Source organism: Cricetulus griseus, assembly GCF_003668045.3.
Source record: "Cricetulus griseus strain 17A/GY chromosome 1 unlocalized genomic scaffold, alternate assembly CriGri-PICRH-1.0 chr1_1, whole genome shotgun sequence".
NCBI classification, from domain to species: domain Eukaryota; kingdom Metazoa; phylum Chordata; class Mammalia; order Rodentia; family Cricetidae; genus Cricetulus; species Cricetulus griseus.
Genome location: NW_023276807.1, coordinates 77,526,073 through 77,547,942, shown reverse-complemented (window position 1 = coordinate 77,547,942; position 21,870 = coordinate 77,526,073). Strand labels below are relative to the sequence as shown.

General features: G+C 38.6%; 2 protein-coding genes across 10 annotated transcripts in view; one reads left to right on the top strand and one right to left on the bottom strand.

Moving 5' to 3' along the window:
- Positions 1-19,217, top strand: part of Rtn4 (reticulon 4) — a 52,049-nt gene extending 32,832 nt beyond the window's left edge. For all 6 annotated transcript variants that reach the window (XM_027387944.2, XM_027387943.2, XM_027387945.2 and 3 more), the window contains 6 exons: positions 5,470-5,677; positions 8,374-8,512; positions 17,146-17,215; positions 17,623-17,669; positions 17,836-17,894; positions 18,260-19,217. In XM_027387944.2, coding sequence (XP_027243745.1) covers positions 5,470-5,677; positions 8,374-8,512; positions 17,146-17,215; positions 17,623-17,669; positions 17,836-17,894; positions 18,260-18,302 — 566 coding nt within the window. In that variant the 3' untranslated portion in view covers positions 18,303-19,217. The remainder of the gene's footprint in view (positions 1-5,469; positions 5,678-8,373; positions 8,513-17,145; positions 17,216-17,622; positions 17,670-17,835; positions 17,895-18,259) is intronic.
- The window catches only part of Eml6 (EMAP like 6), a 252,483-nt gene continuing 249,208 nt past the window's right edge, over positions 18,596-21,870 (bottom strand). For all 4 annotated transcript variants that reach the window (XM_035452556.1, XM_035452555.1, XM_027387940.2 and 1 more), the window contains one exon: positions 18,596-21,086. In XM_035452556.1, the coding sequence (XP_035308447.1) occupies positions 21,062-21,086 (25 nt within the window). In that variant the 3' untranslated portion in view covers positions 18,596-21,061. The remainder of the gene's footprint in view (positions 21,087-21,870) is intronic.

The following is a 21,870-nucleotide window of genomic DNA, read 5'->3' as shown; positions in this document are numbered from 1 at the left end:
GAAATGGCTGTTCAATTCATCTTGGATCGTTAAAGAGTTCCATGAACATGTAGGAATTTAAAAGTTTCCTTGTTTATTTTAAAGTCCTTTGTCTGGTACTTAATTTTTTCTGATACTTAGTTTTTATACTAATTTTATTCATGAGTGTATTGTCTGATGTATGTCTGTGCATCACACATGTACCTGGTGCCATAGAGGCCAGGAGAGGGGTTGGATTCCCTGGAACTTTAGTACAAACAATTGTGAATCTTGATGTTGGTGACAGGAATCAAACCTGGGTTCTCTGCTCTCCAGCATGCCCTTAGTCAGATATTTAGTTTGTATTTTTTCCTGTTTTGTGTATAGTCTTCTTCATTATGTCCTTTGAAACATAAAAGCTTTTATGTTTATTTACTTTTTTGTGTTAAACTTTTTAATATCATACCATAAAAAGTACTGCCTAATACAAAATCTTGAAGATTTGCACCTGCTTTATTCTTTTAAGAGAATTGTTTTTTGTTTGTTTGTTTTTTGTTTTTTGTTTGTTTTTGGTAATTCGAGACAGGGTTTCTCTGTGGCTTTGGAGGCTGTCCTGGAACTAGCTCTTGTAGACCATGCTGGTCTCGAACTCACAGAGATCCGCCTGCCTCTGCCGCCCGAGTGCTGGGATTAAAGGCGTGCGCCACCAACGCCCGGCTTGAGAATTGTTATTTTAAAGCTTCTTCCTCTCCATACTTGTAAGCATGTGTAGAAGTATGGGTGTCGGTGTGTGTGTGTGGGCGTGTGCGCTACAGAACATGTGTAGAGGTCAGAAGACATCTTGTAGAAGTTAGTTCTTGCCTTTTACCATGTGGGTCCAGGAGATTAAAAAAAAAAGCATCAAGCTTGGTACAGGTGCCTTTACCCTCTGAGCCATCTTGCCAGCCACCTAAAAAAATTTTATGGTTTAAAGTCCCATCTCCAGATTTTTATTTTTTTAGTTAATTTTTGGTTTTTTTGAGACAGGGTTTCTCTGTATAGCCTTGGCTATCCTGGAACTCGCTCTGTAGACCAGGCTGGCCCCGAATTTACAGAGATTCTTCTGCCTCTGCCTCCTGAGTACTGAGATTAAAGGCATGCACCACTACTGCCCGGCTACAGTTAATTTTTAAAATTTTTTTAAATTATTTTTAATGGTATGTGTATGCACACATGCTCACTAAAGATAGTTTAGACATCTTTCTTCCCTATAAATTGATATTTTATGTATATAAAGTAGGGAAATACTTGTCAAAGACACCTGAGCAGAAATATACATACGTGTTTGAGTTTTATTTCACTTATGTTCCTGTGTAGCCATCTACATGACTGTAGGGCCTGCACTGTTTTGTTTTATGACTTCCAGATTGCTATCCTTTTATTAAAAGCTTTGTAGGGAATATTGTAGTGGAGAAATATGAGCTTTCTAGCTGCATTGTTTTCCAAGATTGTTTTGGCTCTGCCTGTCTCTGCCCCCCCCCCCCCCCCCCCCCCGCACTAGGATTACCAGTGCATACCACCATGCCTGGCCTTCTTGTGTGTTTGCGATTGGACTCAGGTCCATGTGATCCCCAGCAATCACTATACCAGCTGAGTTGTTTCCCCAGTCCACAGTGTTCTCCTTACAGTAGGAAATCCTACTGGGAAAATACCATTCATGTTACTGTTTTGTTTTTTGTAATAATCCCAATAATAAAACAGTAAAAATGCTATTTAAATTTTTTTCAGACTTCATGGTTAGACAAGTATGTTTGTTTGTTTGTTTGTTTGTTTGTTTGTTTTGAGACAGGGTCTTGCTATATATGTCACCCAAACTGGTCTCAAATTCCAGGCTGGCCTTGTGCTCATGCTTCTTTTAATACTCTATTTTCAAGTACCATTACAGACTTTTCACTTTCTTTACAGTCTAGTGTTTCTTTAGATGTTCCCTAGTTTTAATCAAATTCAGACTGCTTTTAAAAGGCATTTTCAAAAACTTGGTAGGTCAGTGAGATGGCTCAGTGGATAAAAGTGCTTGGCTTCCTGAATTCCATCATGAAACCCATATGAAAGAACTGACTGCCATAGGCCATCCCCTGATTGCCACACATGCTGTGGTATGTGCATGCTTAGTTCATTCATAAGCACACAGAAAGTGAATGTTTAAAAATGTAATTATACTTTGCTGCTCTGAGAAGAACTTGACAATTGTATTTCAGTCAATTCTTAGCTGCCCCATTGGTAGTAAGTAGGTGTGTCTGCTGGCTGCTTTTATGACAGCTTGATACAAGTCAGAGTTATTTGAAAGGAAGCAACCTCATAAGATCATCTGTAGGGCATTTTGTTAGTGATTCATGAGGGAGCGAGCCCACTGTGGGTGGGCCATCCCTGGGCTGGTGGTCCTGGGTTCTATAAGAAAGCAGGCTGAGCAAGCTGTGAGAAGCAACACAGTAAACAGCAACTTCCATGGCCTCTGTATCAGCTTCAAACTCCAGATTCCTGCCCTACTTGAGTTCCTGTCCTTCTTCCCCAATTTGCTTTTGGTCATGGTGTTTTGCCATAGCAATAGAAACCCTAACTAGGACAGTCTCCCTTACCTTTTTAATTTCATGTGAGTGTTCTTTTGGGCCTTTGTGATTCATTTTACATGCAACAATTCTTTGCCTCTCTCCTGCTCACTCATCAAGCATGCAGATGTGCAACATTTTGAAAAACTTGAATATGTCGACCTTTCAGTTTGGTGCCATGCATAGAGTGCTCTAACAATAGGATGTCTCATTATATCCATGACCAGCCACTTCTAAAGTATTAAAAACTCTTTAAGTTTTTAGTTTTCTCATAATTACAATTGTGTAGTGTATAATTGCTTGAAAAGTAATAGGATTATGTACTTAATAGTCCATACAGCTGTTTGGCACATAATAAAATGTTTCTGGGAAGGTTCAAATAAAAATGTTTAAGCCTCCTACCCACAGAAGAGGGAGTATTTTAAAATTGCATAGGCACAGGCTAGAACCAATAGTAAAAATTAATTGATAAGGGTCCACTAATCGGAATTTGAGTGTAGGACTGATGTATTACTTTGTGCTAAATGTAAGTCATGTTAGCTTCTGAAGGGAAAAGAGGCTGGAGTCTAATCCAAAGTATACAGTTGCAAACCTAGTACTAGGAGGTGGGTCTCTGGAGCCCTGGCCTTGGCCTTTTCTTTCTACTATATTCATTAATATAGAAGACAGATTAATTATAAATCTTAACTAATCATTAAAACTCTTTGGGTATTCTTTGCTTGTTTCTCTGTCTCTCTGTCTCTCTGTCTCTCTGTCTCTCTCTCTCTCTCTCTCTCACACACACACACACACACACACCACACACACACACACACACGTCAGATGGATGTTCTTAGTAATAAAGCATAGTGAGTACACCTGCCAAAGATTAATAAATAAATGCCTTTGAGTGCTTTGAGAACCAGACATTTTTACAAAAGTTTTTATATGACTATAAAATGATTTGACATCAAATGAAAGAAAAATCTGATTGCTCTGTTCTCAGAGCAGAGAATTGGTTGGAATTATGCTTAATACTTTTTTTGTGTGTGTATGTATTTGGACATGTGGAGGAGGGTCAGTGGTCAACTTTGTGAAGTGTGCTCTACTTTTACTTGGTTTCTGGGGAATTATCAGCAAATACCTTATCCTTTTTTTTCCTGTGTGGTTTACAGTGTAGCATTGTAGTTCAGGTTAATAACTTAATCATAATGTTGAAAATTTCTTTTTCTCTTTATGTCTTTTACTATTTAAATACCTGGATAATGAAGGTAACGATTTTGTGGTAATATTAGTAACATAACAAATAACAATCCTGAGTTTGCTAGCATTATGCTTAGCCCTATATAAAGTGTTTTATATTAATCATCTTATTGGTGCAAAATCTTGATTCATTTTCTTCATTCAGTGAATCACATCTCAGTGAGACAATTCCTATTTTTATATACAGTCTAATGGTGAAACTTGTGTAGAGGGTTTAGTGACTTGCCTGAGGTAACATCGCTAGTAATTTAGTTCTGCTGTTGGAGTCTAGGTCACCCAGCTCTAGAGCTTTGAGTCTGTTCTTACATAAGACACTGTTATAGGACACAGGGGAGCCTCACAGGAATTGTACTGCCACTGCTGTCTGTGTAATGTCACTACCTTCCTTGCACTCTCATGGGGAGAAAATGACATTATTAGAGCTTTTGGAAGATGTTAAGTCCTGCACCTTTAAGTTTCCTGGCTTCTTAATGACAACTGGGTTCCTCTGTTTCAGAGTGTTTTTAAATTTCAGCTTCTTTGTCCCATTTTTGAGTTCCATTACAGTGTAATATTTACTTTAAAACTTTATTGAGTTGTTTCCAGTCAGGGTAGTCATAGGAAAGATATGCTTTAGCATTTTAGAACTGAAAAGAGCCTTAAAAATACATTCCTTATTTTCAAGCTTCCTATTCATGCACTAGGTTAGCTTTCTGGTTTTGAGTTATGATCTTGTATTCCTGGCTTGCCTGGCACTTGCTGTTTTTAGTCTGGTTAGCTTCAAACTTGCAACAAGCGTTTCTCTGCCTCCCAGGTGCTAGGATACCATCAACCAAGCCTAGATTGGATTTCAGTGTTTGCTCAATGGCAGAAAACTATTGACATTGCTGTGATCTCTTTATTGACTGTGACATTATTCATAGTGTCGTTTTGACCACACAGATTGGATGTTTCAAGGTCTGGTCAGTCTTTGCATACGTCAGAACTGACATAGGTATTATATGTGGAAGGCTTAAAATCATAGTCTGAAAATAAGCAACAAAAGGGGTGTGAGTATATATGGAATGGAGATCTGGCTCAGGACTGTGTACATGCTAGGCATACTCTCCTGGTAAGCTACACTTCAAGCCCCACTTACTCAATGCTTAAGATATATACGAAGGGATTAAGGGCTTTGTAATGATAATTAGCGTCTTATAGCTCACATACATATTTTCCCTTCTGAAGTACCTTTGATGATAAATAGCAGCCTTGCATATTTAGGAGTCCTGGGGATCAAAACCAAAGCAGCCCCTTAAAGTGTGACTTTTAAAAATGTAACATCCTCTATATACTTTATATACTCAGGTATATACATATTTGTTTTACTATATATGCTTAATTTCAGTAGCCCTTTTCGTGAGTATTATTTTCCTTGTAATTTAAATATGAATAGTATGAAGAAGAAATGCCTCAAGATGTCAAGTGACCTCCCAGGCCTGAGATGTTTAAGAGTAATATGTAGCCAGAATGATTTTGTCATGTTGGTAGGAGGTTGGCACGAAAGAAGGTATGTGATAAAAAGTACAAATGTAGCATTATACTGACAGGCAACTTAGGGGTTTAATGACTATTTAGGCTTGTGTCCTTTGTAGAGCAAATGTATATGTACTAGATCCAAATGGTTAAAACAGTGTTCTAATTTCAGACTGATTTGAATTTGTAGTTGTTGACCTTCTCTACTGGAGAGATATTAAGAAGACTGGAGTGGTGTTTGGTGCCAGCTTATTCCTGCTGCTGTCTCTGACGGTGTTCAGCATTGTGAGTGTAACGGCCTACATTGCCTTGGCCCTGCTCTCTGTGACTATCAGCTTTAGGATATATAAAGGTGTGATCCAAGCTATCCAGAAATCAGATGAAGGCCACCCATTCAGGTGAGATGTCTAAAAAAAACAACAATAGTGTGAATAGGCTTGGTAGAGACTTCAGTCTCCTGTCTATAGCATTATAGGCATGTGCTTTCTCTGTTGCTTAGAGATAATTAAATAAATAGCTCTATCAAGAGCATCAGCCTTTGAGATTTCTTATCATAAAAAAGATTGGAGTCCTCATTAATATTTATTAGTAGACACTGGTTTTCATAATGGATTTTAGGACTGGTGCAGTTCTGTTGTCTTTACTATTTACATTTTTTGTGCTCCCCCGATACCTTAAATACTATCTGATACTATACAACTTTTACCATTTCCCTCCACAGTATATGTTCTTACCTGCACTTTTCCTCAGTTTCTCAGGGTGTTATACGAAGAGGGGAAACATGGTTTTTAGTTAATTTCAAATTGGAGCTTCAAAATGACAAAGTCATATTCCACAAGCCATTAATAAGTATGCTTTTAAAGCAGTTTTAATGGAATGTGTGAAAATGTTATAAAGATATAACTTCTAAATTATCCACAGTATTAGTTTTATATATCATTTAGTTTAAAGATTTCTTTTTAAGGACTACACTTTCTTTTTTATGAAAAAGTTTCTCTTAAACATATCTTTTGCATAAACACATTTTATAGTCTTTTACAAATTCAGCTGACATGCCAGTTTAAGCTTGTTGAACAGTTTTCCAATTGCCTAGTAGCACTGGTGAAATTTTACAGTTCATTCACCCATGATAAGTGGAGACAGTGGTGAGCAGTGTATTACTGTCATACAAATGCCTGCCAGTGGCACAGATGCAGAATGCTCTTTGCAGTGGAGCCAGCAGCAGGACAAAGAACATTTCCTCAGCCCAGTCTTTATATTTCTAAGAATTATATAGACAGAGTTTGAGAGATGGATTTGTGGATAAGACTGCTTGTTGTGAAAACAGGTGGGCCCAAGTTCTGATCCCTAGCACCTACATAAAAACTGGTCACTGCTGTCGATACTAATAAGCCAAGTACAAGAAACAAGTGGATCCTGGGAGCTTGCTGACCAGCTCAGACAAATCGGAACTTCAGGTTCTGCCTCAAAATTTGATGAAGACACCAGATACCTGCTGACTGCCACATGTGCCCACATGAACACGTGCACATATACTGCACACACTTATATGGTATACCAGTATCTTATACTGTTGGACTAGTAAAGAAATATTCTTGATTCCAGATAGTCTCTGTTTAAATAAAAATATGGAAAAATATGATGTCTGTATTCAGAGCTGGATATAGTTGATAATAGTAGAAGAAAACATTGTTTTCAGATATAAAAGAGTGGTAAGTTACATTGGGGTCTTAGGGACTCATTTCTGGTAAGGCTTCCTGCCTGAGTGGAATCTGAGGTGAAGCTAGTCCATGGTACAAGTTGTTACCAGAGGCAAGAAGTGAACTTTGCTTTAGGAAAATAGTATGCTGACCAAGGCATATGGCTTTAAAAAGGTTTTTAAATGACTCATTTCTGGTTTTAACATGGGGAGCAGTGTGGGAAGGTTAGCAGAATCAGGTGGGCTCGCTGGAGGAAAAGTAGGAACTCTAGAGTATTATAATGCTTGAATTGGAAGTGTTTTGAAAACATCTCTTTATTTATATAGAGTTGGAAACTTGACCCAGAGAATTTAAATGCTTTCTTGCAAGAAAGTAGCCAGTCTTCTAATGCCCACCTGAGTTCAATACAGGGAGCTTAGATAAAGACTAACTAATATGTCATTGAATAATAGAATAGACTAAGCTAGAAAAAGATCAGAAACAGCTCTGCATACTGATAGAATATTTCAGTGTGCAAATAACAGATACTTAATAAGAGCCGACATATTTGGGGCATATTGTAAAGGTAGGAGGCAGGGTTGTCTCAGAGGACACACAAATAGGGAAATAGGATTAGTTTAGGTGTTGTACTTCAGATAGGAGAATAGTTTAGCTAAAATGTCATCTTTGAAATAATGACTACTCCCAAATTATTATCTTCATAAATTTAACACTTCTACCTGCTATAGCATACGTGTGAATATGAAAATAGAGAGTAAATATTATGTTTTATTGACGTTGCCACTGTACTTTTAGCAGCTACTTTACAGTCTAGTAATTTTAACACTTTTGACAGTAAATGAGTAGGATCTTTGATAGTAGAACCTAATGAGATAGTGTAATTTTCTGATGATTTGGAGGCCCAGCTGTGTTAAATACTTTTTAAATCCTCATGATAACCTCCATTTTAAATGAGGAAGCAGGTTTTAGAAGATTAAGTTTGCAATGTTAGATGACTAAGAAAGTGATAGCTTTAAGATTTAAACTCAGATCAGTCTGTCTTTAAAACAGGCTTCTATTTCTATTTCAGTTGATAGTGCGTACCATTAAAACTTCCCCTGACTTGAGAATTTGAATTTTGTTTATTTTGTTTGAGATAGGGTTTCATTCTGTAGCTTTGGTTGATCTTGAACTAGCAGTAATCCTCCTGTCTTCTTAGCATCTCAAGTGCTGGGGTTATAAGCATGAGCCCCCACAGCTAGCTTACTTGGGTTTTTTTTTTTTTTTTTTTTTTTTTTTTCTTCAGTAGGCCTTTATAGTAGATTGTTGTAGACTGTTAATCTCTTTTAAGAGATCTGTGTTTGGTGATTGACATTTGAGGATTGGTGGCAGTTATCGTCTTTTTTCTTTTGTAGGGCATATTTGGAATCTGAAGTTACTGTATCAGAGGAATTGGTTCAGAAATACAGTAATTCTGCTCTTGGCCATGTGAACAGCACAATAAAAGAACTCAGACGCCTCTTCTTAGTTGATGATTTAGTTGATTCCCTGAAGGTAAGTTTATTTACTTTTCACCTTAATATATATAGAATTTAATATCAGAAAGGCTACTAATGTAAAATTCTATTTTTCTGTACTCAAATTACGAAGATGTAATAAAATCAAATGAATGTAAATTTAGATTTTAAAATTCAGTGTCATATGTTTAGACTTGTATTAGAACTATAGTTTGCCACTTTTCTTCTTAAGGAAAAATTCTTTTAAAAAGAGAAATTGAGAATAAAATTTATTTGATTGTGGGCTTTACAAACCCAAAGCTCAAGAAAAGTGGGTTGGTGACTTCTTCAGATGGAAGTTCATTTAGGGTTCCATAAAATGATGAATGCTTCATCATTGTTAGAACACAAAGTGAACCTGGGTAGGTCTTAGAATCTGCTTAGGCACAAAAGAAAGACATGAAGTCTTTCATTTAGTTACACACTCTACAGGGAAGGGTCTTCTTGGGTGAACTGTGTGGTTCCACTTGAGAATTTGCTTTTTTGCATGTTACTGTATATGGGTAGCTCTGATATCCATCTGTTTATTTCCACTATGTAAGTAAGTATACTTTATTAGTTCAGGATATTTTCTTAAAATTTTTCTTACTTAAAAAAGAACTTGATTTAAAAAACAAAAACTTAAGACTCAAGTGGTTATGGGCCAGGCATGGTGACACATGACTTTGATCTCACTATGCAGAAGGCAGAGGCAGGGGACTCTCTGTGAGGTCAAAGGCTAACCTGATTATACATAAGAGAGTTCTAGGCTACCCAGGGCTACATAGTAAGTCTCTGCCATTGTCTTTTATTTTCAATTGAAGAGTCTGAGGTAGGATTAAGTTTTAGAGACAGTATTGCCTTTCTAAACAGAGTTCCTGTGTGTTAGCTTTATGTGTATGGTCCTGTTTGTTCATCATAGTTTGTCCATGGAAAAGCAAATGATTTTCTCCTGGAGTCCAACTCCAGGGGGGTTCAGGTCCCAAAGAGGAGGTGTGGAGTTGGTGAAGGGAAGGAGGAGACTGATAGGATCTGAGGGTGAATCAGGATGGCTGCCACTTTATTATATACTCTGAAATTACACAGTAGTTTAGCCACAAGCAAGATTGAGAGCAGACAATAATTCAGGGAGGAAAGCAGCCATCAACTTTGTCACATTTTTCCTGAGGCAACTATCTAGATGTCTGTTGTTCTTTAAGGTTTAGTAACTCCCCTGATTCCCTTTTCTTTCCCTCCTGAGCAGTCTCAGCCTTTGTGGTCAGGAGGTGTCAACCAGAATAGCAGTTCAGAGGGTGAGAAGTTTATTCCAGACTACCATGGCTGTCTCTGGGGAAAGCTAGGAGGACCTCTGGTGGGACCTGTGAGCAGAGATGGAGGGAGCCTGGAGGCTAACATTGACCATGACACTACAGTCATAGTCAGTGGAAGAGCCAGAAGTTCTCAGGGCAGAGATAAGGAGAATGGCTGCCTTTTCTAGCAAACAGGAACTTTCCTCAAGCCCCTGAGGAGATGGGGCTTGACTTTGGGGGAAAGGACCAGACACTCCACTATAATTTAATAGAAATTTTCTTTTCTCAAGAGGCTTGATGCAGCATTTGCACCATGTGACATAATAAACTGAGCTATTTACTAATTGCATTCTTTTGTGTGTTAGTCTTACTATATTGGCCTGTTCCCCTCATGCACTCCCAAAAGAGAAGGTCTTAATGTCATACTCTCTTTCCATTATACCTTACCATTCTGATTCCTCTACACTTTATTACTGAACTCTTGCCCTTAATGGCCTTAGGCTTTGGATCTGGGTCCATTGTTTCTCTCAACTGTCAGGTGTGCCCAGTTATTACATCTTTAACTTCTCTGTTCTTGGTATAATCAGGGAGGCATGATGGCAAAGACATATTTTGTTAGAGAGACTGCCATTGTATATATTTTCATTCTTCATCAAACCCACACAAAATTTCCTAAAGGAAGAGGCATAAGGGAACTCCCATAACACACAGTGAGAATTGTTAAAAATGAAAGTAGAAAGACGATGGAGAGCTGTGATTGAAAAGTCGAAATGCTGGAACTTGGTCAAGCAGCAGTGATCATGTGGAACATTTCCCTCTGGGAATGGACTCCTCATTTGAAATTTTTTTTTAAAGGGTGGTAGCTATCAGTTTTTGATTGGAATTTTTTAAAATTTATTTATTAGTTCTAGTTAGGGAACAAGCTTGTTTCACATGTGAGTCCCTTCTCCCTCTCCCTCCCCTCACCCTCATCCCTCCTTCCCCACCCCCAACCTACTCCCTACCCCATCTACCCACCACTCCCCAGGCAGGGTAGGGCCCTCAATGGGGCTCTGCAAAGTCCACCAAATTTTCCTGTGCTGGTCCTGGGCCATTGATTGGAATTATTTGATTTCTAGTTATTACAATGGAAACAATTTAATTTCAAGAAAGCAAATTGTCATTTTATAATAGACAAGCTATGTAGCTTTGAGAGAACAGCTTTTAAAGAAACATTTTAAAACAGTTTGTCTAATTCATTGTCTTCATAAAAGCAGGCTCTGTTTGATATCCTCAGTTTATAGAATATACATTTTTAGATTCTAGGTTACAATTAATTGCTTGTATTTGAAACCTTCTTCCAAAATTGAAAAATTTAGAGTTATTCTTGCAAACACATGACAGTACCCTACTCCATTTTCCTCTACCTTTCCTCCAGTATAAGGGAAGAGTTTATTTTAGCTGAAATAACATTTTAAGCTTTTTAATCCTAGATAATATTTCAGGTATCCACAAAATGATCAATAATCCATTTTCTGGTCAAAGAGGGTGGACCAAATCATTGTTAAAATACTTCTTAATCCATTCTAAATGTTGGTCAGACATACTGTAAACATTTTAAGCCATATTCATTTTTAAACATTTTCCCACACTGCAGCAGCAGTGCCCATGCTAGGCTAGCCCTGAGCTTCTGTTTCTGCTGCTAGAATCAGAGATGGGGCATACAGATGTGTATCCCGGTGGTGTTTCCTACCTAGTTAAGGTTTAGCTCAGTTTTTGTGATTAATCTGTGCAGAAATCTTTGGGGAGAGCTCTTGTTTTAAAAGGAGTTTTCAGTCATAGACACACTCTGGAGTCATGTGACAAGTATATTTTATATGTTTCACTCCAGAAGTTGTGGTTTAATTTCTCTGGGCACACTGAATGGAGGATAGCTATTTTAGAAAGTTATGCCACTAGCTATAAAACTCAGTCCCTACCTCTAGTTTTAAAAGAAGCATATCATACCTGCAGGTGTCATCTTTGGCATCCCTAGAGGGAAGCTTGAAGCTTTAATAGAAAGTTCCTATCTTGCATGTGTATCACTGTGAACATGTGCTTGTGGTCAAAGGACAGTCTCTGGTGTCAGTCCTTACCGTCTACTGTTAATCCCACCAGTTGAGAATAAGACCACTACCGTAGTTTAAAGCCAAATTTTAAGCAAGATTTAATTAAATTCTGGTTAGTTCCAGGCCCAGGTTCCCAGGAAATGACCCCAAGTCATGTTTTTGCAGGATCTTAAAAAGAAAGAACCCATAATTGATCACATTTCCCATGAGGTCCAATCAGGGACAAGGGTACATCCTGACATATTTCCTGTCCACGTACCTCCCATCCACACATGACCAAGCACATGCAATGCAGATGGGTTAAACAAACTTGTTAAGGGAGTGAAAACCTGTGGCTTGTTATCTCCCATAAACCCCAGCGTTTCCGGAATTCCTTTTTGTTTCATGGATCTCTTAGGCATAGTAATTAAAACTTAAAATGTAATTTTGGGTCTCACACTGCCTCATTTTATTTTATTGCTATTTGCTATATTTGTACTGAGTAGCTAGCTTCGAAGTTTCCAGGACTCTTGGGTAGTGAGAAGGATGAAGCCAGAGAACCACCTGACCAGACTGCACCACCATCTCCAAAATAAGGGAATCCTGCCCTTTGAAACAGCAAATCCAAGAAATTGTTATTTAATAGGGACTAAGAGCTGGCATTGTCAATGGGTTCTTACATGTTTCTGTAGCATGGCTTTGGGTAGTAAAGACTAGACTTTGTATGATAGTGGATCTGTGACTTTCAGTGGGAAAAATGGTTCTAGCTGCAGTTGCCTGGTGTATGTTTAAGGATATGATCTTAACTTTCCCAGTGCAGGGGTCCTGCACTCCAAGAGTAACTGATCCTAAAGAACATTAAAAAGCTCTTACGTGGCTGTGTCAACACATACATCTCAACAGTTTCCTCATATGTTTCTTTGCCTTGCAGAAAAAATTAGAAGGAAAATGTAGAAATAATCAAGGTCATTCAAGAAAATGGGTTAAATTGTTTTTAGAAAGGATAAATAATTTTCAGTGTTTTAAAAGATTTTTTTGTAACCGGGTGGTGGTGGCGCACGCCTGGAACTGCATCTCTACAGGGTTCATCCTTTTAGCCTCTGTGGGCACCTGCACACACGTGGCACACACTCACGGTACACAGACAAACATGGTTCACACATGAGTACACATCTACACAAATAAATTTTTAAATCTTAAAAAAAGAAAAATAGAAACGTTCTCAAGGAAAAAATAAAGCATGCCAAAGAACATATGCTGGCTTCTCAAGGGACAGTTACATCTCTAAAGGCTGCCAGCACAACACTCCCCAACCTTGTGTTTTTGTTATTCAGTCGTGTAGTGTGTGTGTGTGCACACGTGCACATGACCTTCCAAGGCTGACATGTGCTCTATTAGCTTTTGAACCACTGGGTTATCTCCCCATCCTCTCCCTCTTAAACATTGTGCTTCACAACAGTTAAAAGTCACAGAATTTTCTCTTGTAAACCAGGTGGCTTTGTGAGTAGGTTTGTTTAGGGAGTGCTAGAAATTGAAAGGTATATCGTTTTGGCTTCAGGTAAGCAGTAAGTGTATTTACCATCTTTGACATCTTTTGAAAAGAAAATGTACAGCCTCAGTGATGTCTGAAGTCTTCTGGATAGACAAATCAGACCTGGGATGAAGGGCCTTTATTTCCCATGTTTTCTTCCTTACTCAGTGCTCATTCTTACAGCATCTTTTTTTTGTTTTGTTTTGTTTTATTTTTTGAGACAAGGTTTCTCTGCAGCTTTGGAGGCTGTCCTGGAACTAGCTCTTGTAGACCAGTCTAGTCTCAAACTCACAGAGATCCATCCACCTGCCTCTGCCTCCTAAGTGCTGGGATTAAAGGTATGAGCCACCAACGCCTGTCTTTCTTTCTTTCTTTCTTTTTCTTTCATCTTTGTTTCCTTCCTCCCTGTTTCCTATTTATTATTTATTCATTCATTCATACATAAGTGTATTGATGTTTTTTTCTGTATTTGTGTCTGTATGAGAGTGTTGGATCCTGAAGTTATGGACTGTTGTGAGCTGCCATGTGGGTGCTGGGAATTGAACACAGGTCCTTTGAAATAGCTGCTTTTAACCCCTGAGCCATTTCTCCAGCCTGGCGTCTGACTCTTGATCATGTATTTTCTGGAAACGTCAGTGTTTTTGTTTGGTGATAATAACATTTAAAACTTCTATGATAGTACAAAACATATAAATTTGTTTTCCTCCTTAGAATAAGAAGATATGGTTGTATTGGCCTAGAATACATGAATGGCTGCAGTATGGGGGGCTGGGTTTTGAAGACTACCTCCCACCCACCCCCATAAGAAGGAGATGCTTGTGTCTGATTACCTCAGTCATTACTTGCCTTGTGTATGTTACTTTCCTGGCGTCAAAGATATTTGATGTTAATAAGCTTCTGTCTGTCAGAATAGTCTGTCTTTTAAGAATGTCCTTTGAGGCAAGTACCATTTGAACTTTTTGGACAGTGTGGAATCTTGAACTGCTCTCCTTTGTGCTTAGAGTACAGTCTTGTGAAGTGACTATAGGGCAGCTTAACGTGGGCAGCTGTGTGCATTCTGCCATGGTTAAGGGCATCTGTCACCAAAGCAGTGTTTTCTAAATGTGGAATGTTGACTCTTTCCCCGTAGACTTTTATTCAGTGATGACTGAAAATAGCTCTGTGGCTCTCCTATAACTTTTGCACATATTTAGTTTCTGGAAGCTATGAAACTCTGAAAGGGGAAAGATGTGCTAAGAGAGTCATCCTTCAAACCTTTGTACAGAGGTTCTGCAACAGTGGCTGAAAGTGGGAAGAATTTCAAGCTTGAATTTCAGTTATGAGTGGCCTGGCATTTTTTGACTTGGATATTAGAGTGTTGCTCTTTGTAGAATTAATGGTGGTTGTAGTCATTCAAAGATCTTTTAATCTGTAGTAAGTGTGCTTGTGAGAGTTTGGATGCCACTCATAGTTAGCATTCAGACATTTTGTTGAGTACATGGAAAAAGATAGTCTTTAGATCAAGAGTAGGGAACAAGTAGTGAAAGAGGCACAATGTGGTTTTCAGTTTGCCATGCCTACTAACATGTCTGACCCATGGAGGCTCAACAACGTGTTGAGGGGTAACCTGATGCTGTGCTGGCATCTGCTCTGCATGAAGCATGCTCTTAAGCACTGCGGCCTCCTGTGTAAGCAGAATTGTGCTTGGGATGTTGTCCACTGCCCCTTCCTTCATCAGCTCTGCCAACTTCTAGAGCTTGGAGGACACTTCTCTACAGTGAAGATGTCCCATTTACAGAGTTCTTGGCCCATTGATTCCCCCGTAGTGATGTCACCTAGAAGGGTTGGTTCTTGGACTCCTGACCACCTTCTCTGTGGCCTAGCCCTAGGCTGCTTCCACCCTGCCCTCAGCTGCTGTCCTAAATTTGCCTGAATGTGGTCTCTGGGCTCTCAGCCGAATGGAGGGAGGCCGGCTGTCTCATTGGGGTTCTGCTTCTGTTTCGACAAAGGGGAACTGCAGACTTCTTCCCTTTCACTCTCTCTCTCTGGCCACTGTTATGGAGACTGTTCTTGTTTCTAAGTGCATTTACTGGTTTTCTGTTGAAACCAGTTGCTAGAAAAATTTTCACAGCCTGGGATCCACGAGTAGTGGTGTCCATTTTTTAAAAGTTGCACACTAGCAAAAAACAAGATGGAGACCCTATGGGGCCCATAAACCCTAAAATGTTTATTGTGTGGAAAGTTGCTGATCCAGCTTTAGTTGATGGAGGGGCTTACTAGCTACTCTTCTCATCAGTACTGTTGTTACATATCTAAATAATCACCATAGGACTGGAGAGATGGCTCAGTGGTTAAGAACCCTGGCAGAGGACCCAAGTTCAAGTTCCAGCACCCCTGTGGCAGCTCACAACTGTCTATAACTCCAGTTACAGGGGATCCGACACCTGCCATGAGCAAAACACTCATACACATAAAATAAAAAATTTTAAAGTCACCATAGATCGTAGTATCATGGCAATATGTTTTTCATATCTTCAATCAGTCACAACAAGTTGCTGGGCACAGAAAAAAGTTTTGCATTAGGGCATTGTAGGGGTTTTCCTCTTTATGACTTAAACAAGTAGAGAGGGATTTATTACCTGCAGGAGTGGAGTCAAGGAAAGCAGGGAGTTACCTGGTTGGGAATGTCTCTGAGCATGTTCAGTTTGCACCATGAAGTGGAAGCTAAAGACAGAGGAAAGGATACATTCTTTCTTGTATCCTGTGTTATCATCAATGTATTAAAACAGAAATGTGCTCTTTAGAGAACCCACCTTTCTTTGTGGTTACCTAAGTGCTGATCATGAGTGTTGAATTTAGTTTTGTGCTTGTCTTGAACAACTGCTTTGAACATGTCAGTGAGCTGTTATATCACAAGTTTTAGAAATGAAAGAAAACATAATCTTTTTGAGCCATTCATAAGTGTGTGTGTGGTCTCAAAATGAAATTGTGTTTTAGAAGCAAAGACTTTACAGACTACTTCATTTGCTATTTTATTTTTTAAATCTCAAATGAGCCAGATTATTAAAGTATAGTTTATTATACTCTCTGGCCCCTGAAGGAAACAGTGAAACCTGTATTGCTGTAGTTGGACACAAAGCAACTTACTAACTTTTCTATGCTTCAGTGTCTGTGTTCTGAGGTGATAAAGTTAAGAAGGATAAATGAGTTTGTTGTGTCCAGCACTTTGTTTGGTAAGTAAAGGCAGTTAAAGAAATAGTGGTCAATAATATTAACTAATATGCACATTAATTACATTAGACAGTAGTGTAAAAGTTTGGGACCCCCCATTTTAATTTTGATCTTTAAACACCTGAAACTTAGCACACCATGCTCCATTACTTATCACATCTCTGCTATTTTTGCTACCTGAATTACTCAATTTGTGTATTTTCTCAAGCATCTTCAGCATGTCAGTAGTTAATTTTCATAGTGTTTTCTTGTTCCTCACTTTGAAAAGCTAGTCAGTGACTAGAGCTGCGGGGGTGGGGGTGGGAGTGGGGATGGGGTGTCCCTTTCCCGTGTTTTCTGGTCTTGAAAACAGTTTTACTCTATCAGGTATTCCAAGGAAAATGAATCAAATCCAAATTATGGTCTAATTAGGATTCTGAATTAAGACCGATAACAGTCTAAATGAATATTTATATGACTTTAAGGTCTATTCCCCGTCAGATTGGCATTTAGATAGATAATTTGGGGGGGGGGCTTACTTGAATTTTGCTTATCATGGGCTCTTGTTTGCTTACAGTTTGCAGTATTGATGTGGGTGTTTACTTATGTTGGTGCCTTGTTCAATGGTCTGACACTGCTGATTTTAGGTAAGTCTACAAAAAGATTGAAAAGCACTTAAGAGACATTTTGGTAGAGAATATCTTTATTGTAGGAAAAAAAGAAATCTTTAAGTAGCTGATACTGGTTTATTGAAATGCTATATTAGTTCCTGAGGACTGTTCCAGCTAACACTGACAGGCCCACCTCACCCAATGGTGCACTCCTGAGTTTAAGTGGGGCACATGTACTCTGTAAAATTTGTGTTATCTGATTTGAGTGCTCATAGCTCCTCAGCTGCTCCTGTCCTCCACATCTGCAGTGTAGTGTGAGCATTTACGCAGACCCTAGGGGCACTGCCTAGTTATCTTGATTACTGTTGGCTTGATAGTTTAATATTTACTCCCTGAATGAAGCGGGTCCTTTTTTTAAAAAGTTGTGTTATTTGCTTTTTCAGCTCTGATTTCACTCTTCAGTATTCCTGTTATTTATGAACGACACCAGGTAATTTCTTAACTGTCAACTGCAGAACATAAAGCTCACTGTTACTACTCTAAAGGACTCACAAAAGATCCAGTTTCCAGACCTGGTCTTAAGCCTTTAATTTGTTGGTATGGAGTAATAGTCTTTGTCAATGGTAACTTTGTAATGCTTTTATCCTCTTTCTTAGGTGCAGATAGATCATTATCTAGGACTTGCAAATAAGAGTGTTAAAGAGGCCATGGCTAAGTAAGTACACCCTGAAACTTCTTTACCAAGGGTAAGGGTGGCATTTTTTGCACACCCAAGTCACTTCGGCATTGGCAGAATGCTCCTAAGTGCCAGCATTACTTCTGTGTGTGCTCTCTCTCTCTCTCTCTCTCTCTCTCTCTCTCTCTCTCTCTCTCTCTCTCTCTCTCTCTCTCCCCCCCCTCCCTCCCTCCCTCCCTCCCTTTCTTTTTCTAAAGACAATGTTGACACCTATAATGTGAGACAAAGGTGGAAAAATTATAGTTGCATTTTGGTAGCTTTAGAATTCTCTCAATAATATACAGTGTAGCATGTTTTAAAGAAGCAGGGAACAAACAAAAATTGACATTTTTCTTTATTTGTAGAATCCAAGCAAAAATCCCTGGATTGAAGCGCAAAGCAGAATGAAAAAGCCCCAAACAGTAGGAGTTCATCTTTAAAGGGGACACTCATTTGATAACGGGGGTGGGAGGGTCAGGGGTGAGCCCTTGGCGGCGGTGCAGCTTCAGCTCTTCATTTTTAGCAGTGCACTATTTGAGGAAAAATTACCTGTCTTGACTTCCTGTGTTTATCATCTTAAGTATTGTAAGCTGCTGTGTATGGATTTAAATTGTAATCATACTTGTTTTTCCTGTATGAGGCACTGGTGAATTAAGTGAGCCGAGAAAGCAGTATATTTAATTGCAGGTAGTTTTGCTGTATTTGGGAAATTGCAAAAAGGTGAAGCTGAAAAAAAAAAAAAAAAAAAACTTTTCACAGTGTACTGTGTTTGGTTGGTGTAAATTGATGCAGACTTTTCTGAATGAAATGTTTAGACGAGATCATACTACTAAAGCAGGAATGAAAACGCTGTCTTTATGGTATGTTCTAGGTGTATTGTGAACTTACTGTTATATTGCCAATATAAGTAAATATAGACATAATCTATATATAGTGTTTCACAAAGCTTAGATCTTTACCTTCCAGCTTCCCCACAGTACTTGACCTCTGAGTCATTGATTATACAGTATAGTCTCTCAAGCACATAAGCTAGGAAGAGAATATATTTCTAGGAGCACTACCATCTGTCTTTAAGGAAACAACACAGAACTCCAGCATAAACATCATTGCAAAGACTTACTGTATAGTTAATTGTGTTACAGACTCTGATTCTATGGACTGAATTTAATACTTCCATATGTTTGCAGTTATCAAACATAGTTATGCAAGAAATCATAAAATGAAGACTTATGCCATTGTGGTTTAAGCTGTAATGAATTATCTGTGGAATGCATTGTGAACTGTAAAAGCAAAAGTTTCAATAAAGCTTATAGACTTAATGTATTTAATGTATGTGTTTAGTGTTTTTGTTTCATGAATGTACAGCAAAACAGTGATAGGCTGTCTAGAATGAATGAATGGTGATATGCTTTTAGAAAGGTTCATGAAACAGCTAAAGAACAAAGAACATATTTACATAGTGAAATTTATTTGACCCATAACAAAAGATTTTAAATTTTTATACTTTGACTGAAAATAAACTCATGCACCAATATTTTAACAGAATATAGTGCAAGATTTATGAATATACATAAAATACCACATAAACTTTACAAATGAGACTTTCAAAAGTCTTTATAACACACACTATTGCTCGTCAAATATACATGTACTTGTACATATACCACTGATTAATCAGGTGTCCATCCACATGGTTATTTAAATGCAAGATCTGGTCAGAATGAAAACACAGTAGTGCAAGATAGGCAGACATGGTCATCACTCAGCATCACCAGTTACAGGAAACAGAATTAGGACTGCATAGGGACTCTACTGGGGGTCCAACAACCTACTAGTGGATTAATGTAAGGCATTAATAAATTGGCATGTAAAGTAGCTTAATGAGTAGTCTAATCCTTTTAGAATGCTGAAGCACTTCTGTGGTAAATGTTAGAAATCTATTCTTCAACTGAAAATACTTCATTTTATCCTTTCTATAAATTGACAACTGCAGATAGCTAGGAACTCAAGGTACAGAATTTTAGTGCACAGACCGGAAGGACTCTGGCATGTGTACTCAGTGGCCTCATCCCTGCCAGCCTTCTTCCAGTGAGTGTCCTCTGTATAAGGGAACTGAGGAACTTTAAGGTAATATTGTCCAAGTCACATTCTGTCCTACAACTGACTGAAGAAATTCAAGTACATCTTTGAGAGATTTTTTTTAAATTTAGATTTAGCCTGCATTGATTATCTGAAACCAGTGGAGCCAAGCCAGCCCTACCCAAGGGTATAAACCAAACACAGCCTTTTAAGCAAGACAAATCAGCTCACTCATTTAGACATACTGTAGATTCCCCCCCTTTTACATCTTGTAGAAGTTGTTTTGTCTGAAGGATTTAGGTTAGGTTGTGGATTTGGCACTAACATAAAATCCATTGCTACTTCTCACAGAATTGGAGTTCCTCTGTTGCTCACCTTCCTCATAACCACTTTGTCTAAGCAGGTAACTGATGCCTTTAGAAACCCTAGACATACACACAGAACAAGTGATGGAGCCTGCTAATCCCATAGCCCTCCTCAGTTTTGAAGTTTTAGCACCATGTGTAGAAAGGAGACATTGTGGGAGGTGAGGCAACAGCCCACACAGCTGGGAACTTTCAAGGCACTTAATGGATATAAAACTGCAAATGAAACTTTAAAAAATTAAGTTTTTAAACTTGTTTATACATGGCTCATTTGGTTTTGAAAGCTAAATGTGGCAAACAGGCTGTCTATTTCTGTACTTCAGTGCTTCCAACTTACACTGTCATGTCCAGTGAACATTCTTGAAATATATAGAAAAAGAATAGCAAAACACCTTTGTAAAAGTCTTAATGCAAATTAAAAGCTACATATTGGTTAGAGTAACTGAGGCTGTAACTTTTGTCAGTGGGCTACATCATCAGGATTTTGTTGTTAGTGTTACTAATAAGTATAGGTTTTAGTCTCCAGAGGCAAACAGTCTTAATATTGTAGTACTTTATCTTCTTTCTTGGCATCACCGTCTTGCAAAGTTCATATTGTGGGACAGTCCTACAACCTCAATGGCATTCAGAGCTTGTGTGTCCCACAGTTAGTGTTGAGCAGGCACCTTTGCATTGCCTGGAAGTAGCTGGGGGAAAGCAGTGTAGTGCACGAGGTTCTGGTGTTTACAGACATCGCCACACAAATACACTGAAAAGCAGACCAGACCAGACATTTTTGTGTGGCCAGTTTCTAAAATTTTGCCAGGTATCCAAACACAGTCTTACCAAATGATCAAGATTTCAAAATGTAGTCTCCCTTCCTGGTTATCATTCTCTCTCTCTCTCTCTCTCTCTCTCTCTCTCTCTCTCTCTCTCTCTCTCTCTCTCTCTCTCTCTGGTTTAAGATTTGGTTTGGGTTTCACTATGTAGTCTGAGAATTACAGGTATGAGCCACCATGTCCAGCTTATGGCTCTTTTTTAGAGTTCTTTGTGTTTGCTTTCACTTCTTTTTGCTGCCTTGAGCATTTGTGCAGAATAAAGTCTCTGGGGACTTTTGGCAGCCTGACTTCACACTATCTGTCCTGTTAGTATTGAAGAGGTTTTGTCGGTGCCATTTAAATGAAGCCCTTTTTATTTGGTATACACCTGTATCTGAAAACCTACGTTTTTAGGTTACTGTAAGTCTTGTTTAGTAAACAAGTCACCTTGTATTTCCTGCACTGGGGTGCCTGGTTCAGTTAGGTCTCATAGTCCCAGCTTGTTCTATTTGGCTGGTATTGTTTTGAATGAGTGTTAATATTCCAAAAGAACTGGTGTCAGTCTATCCCAAGCATCGTACCTACAATAGATGTCATGGTGGCTAGACTCTGCAGGCAGGCCATCACAATGCACTGTGTTCTTTATAAGTGCCTCTCCTACAACTTAGACCACTAAAGGTGGCAACATTTATTTTCAGTGTTTTAAAATTAATTTAGTGCATGTGCAAGCACTAT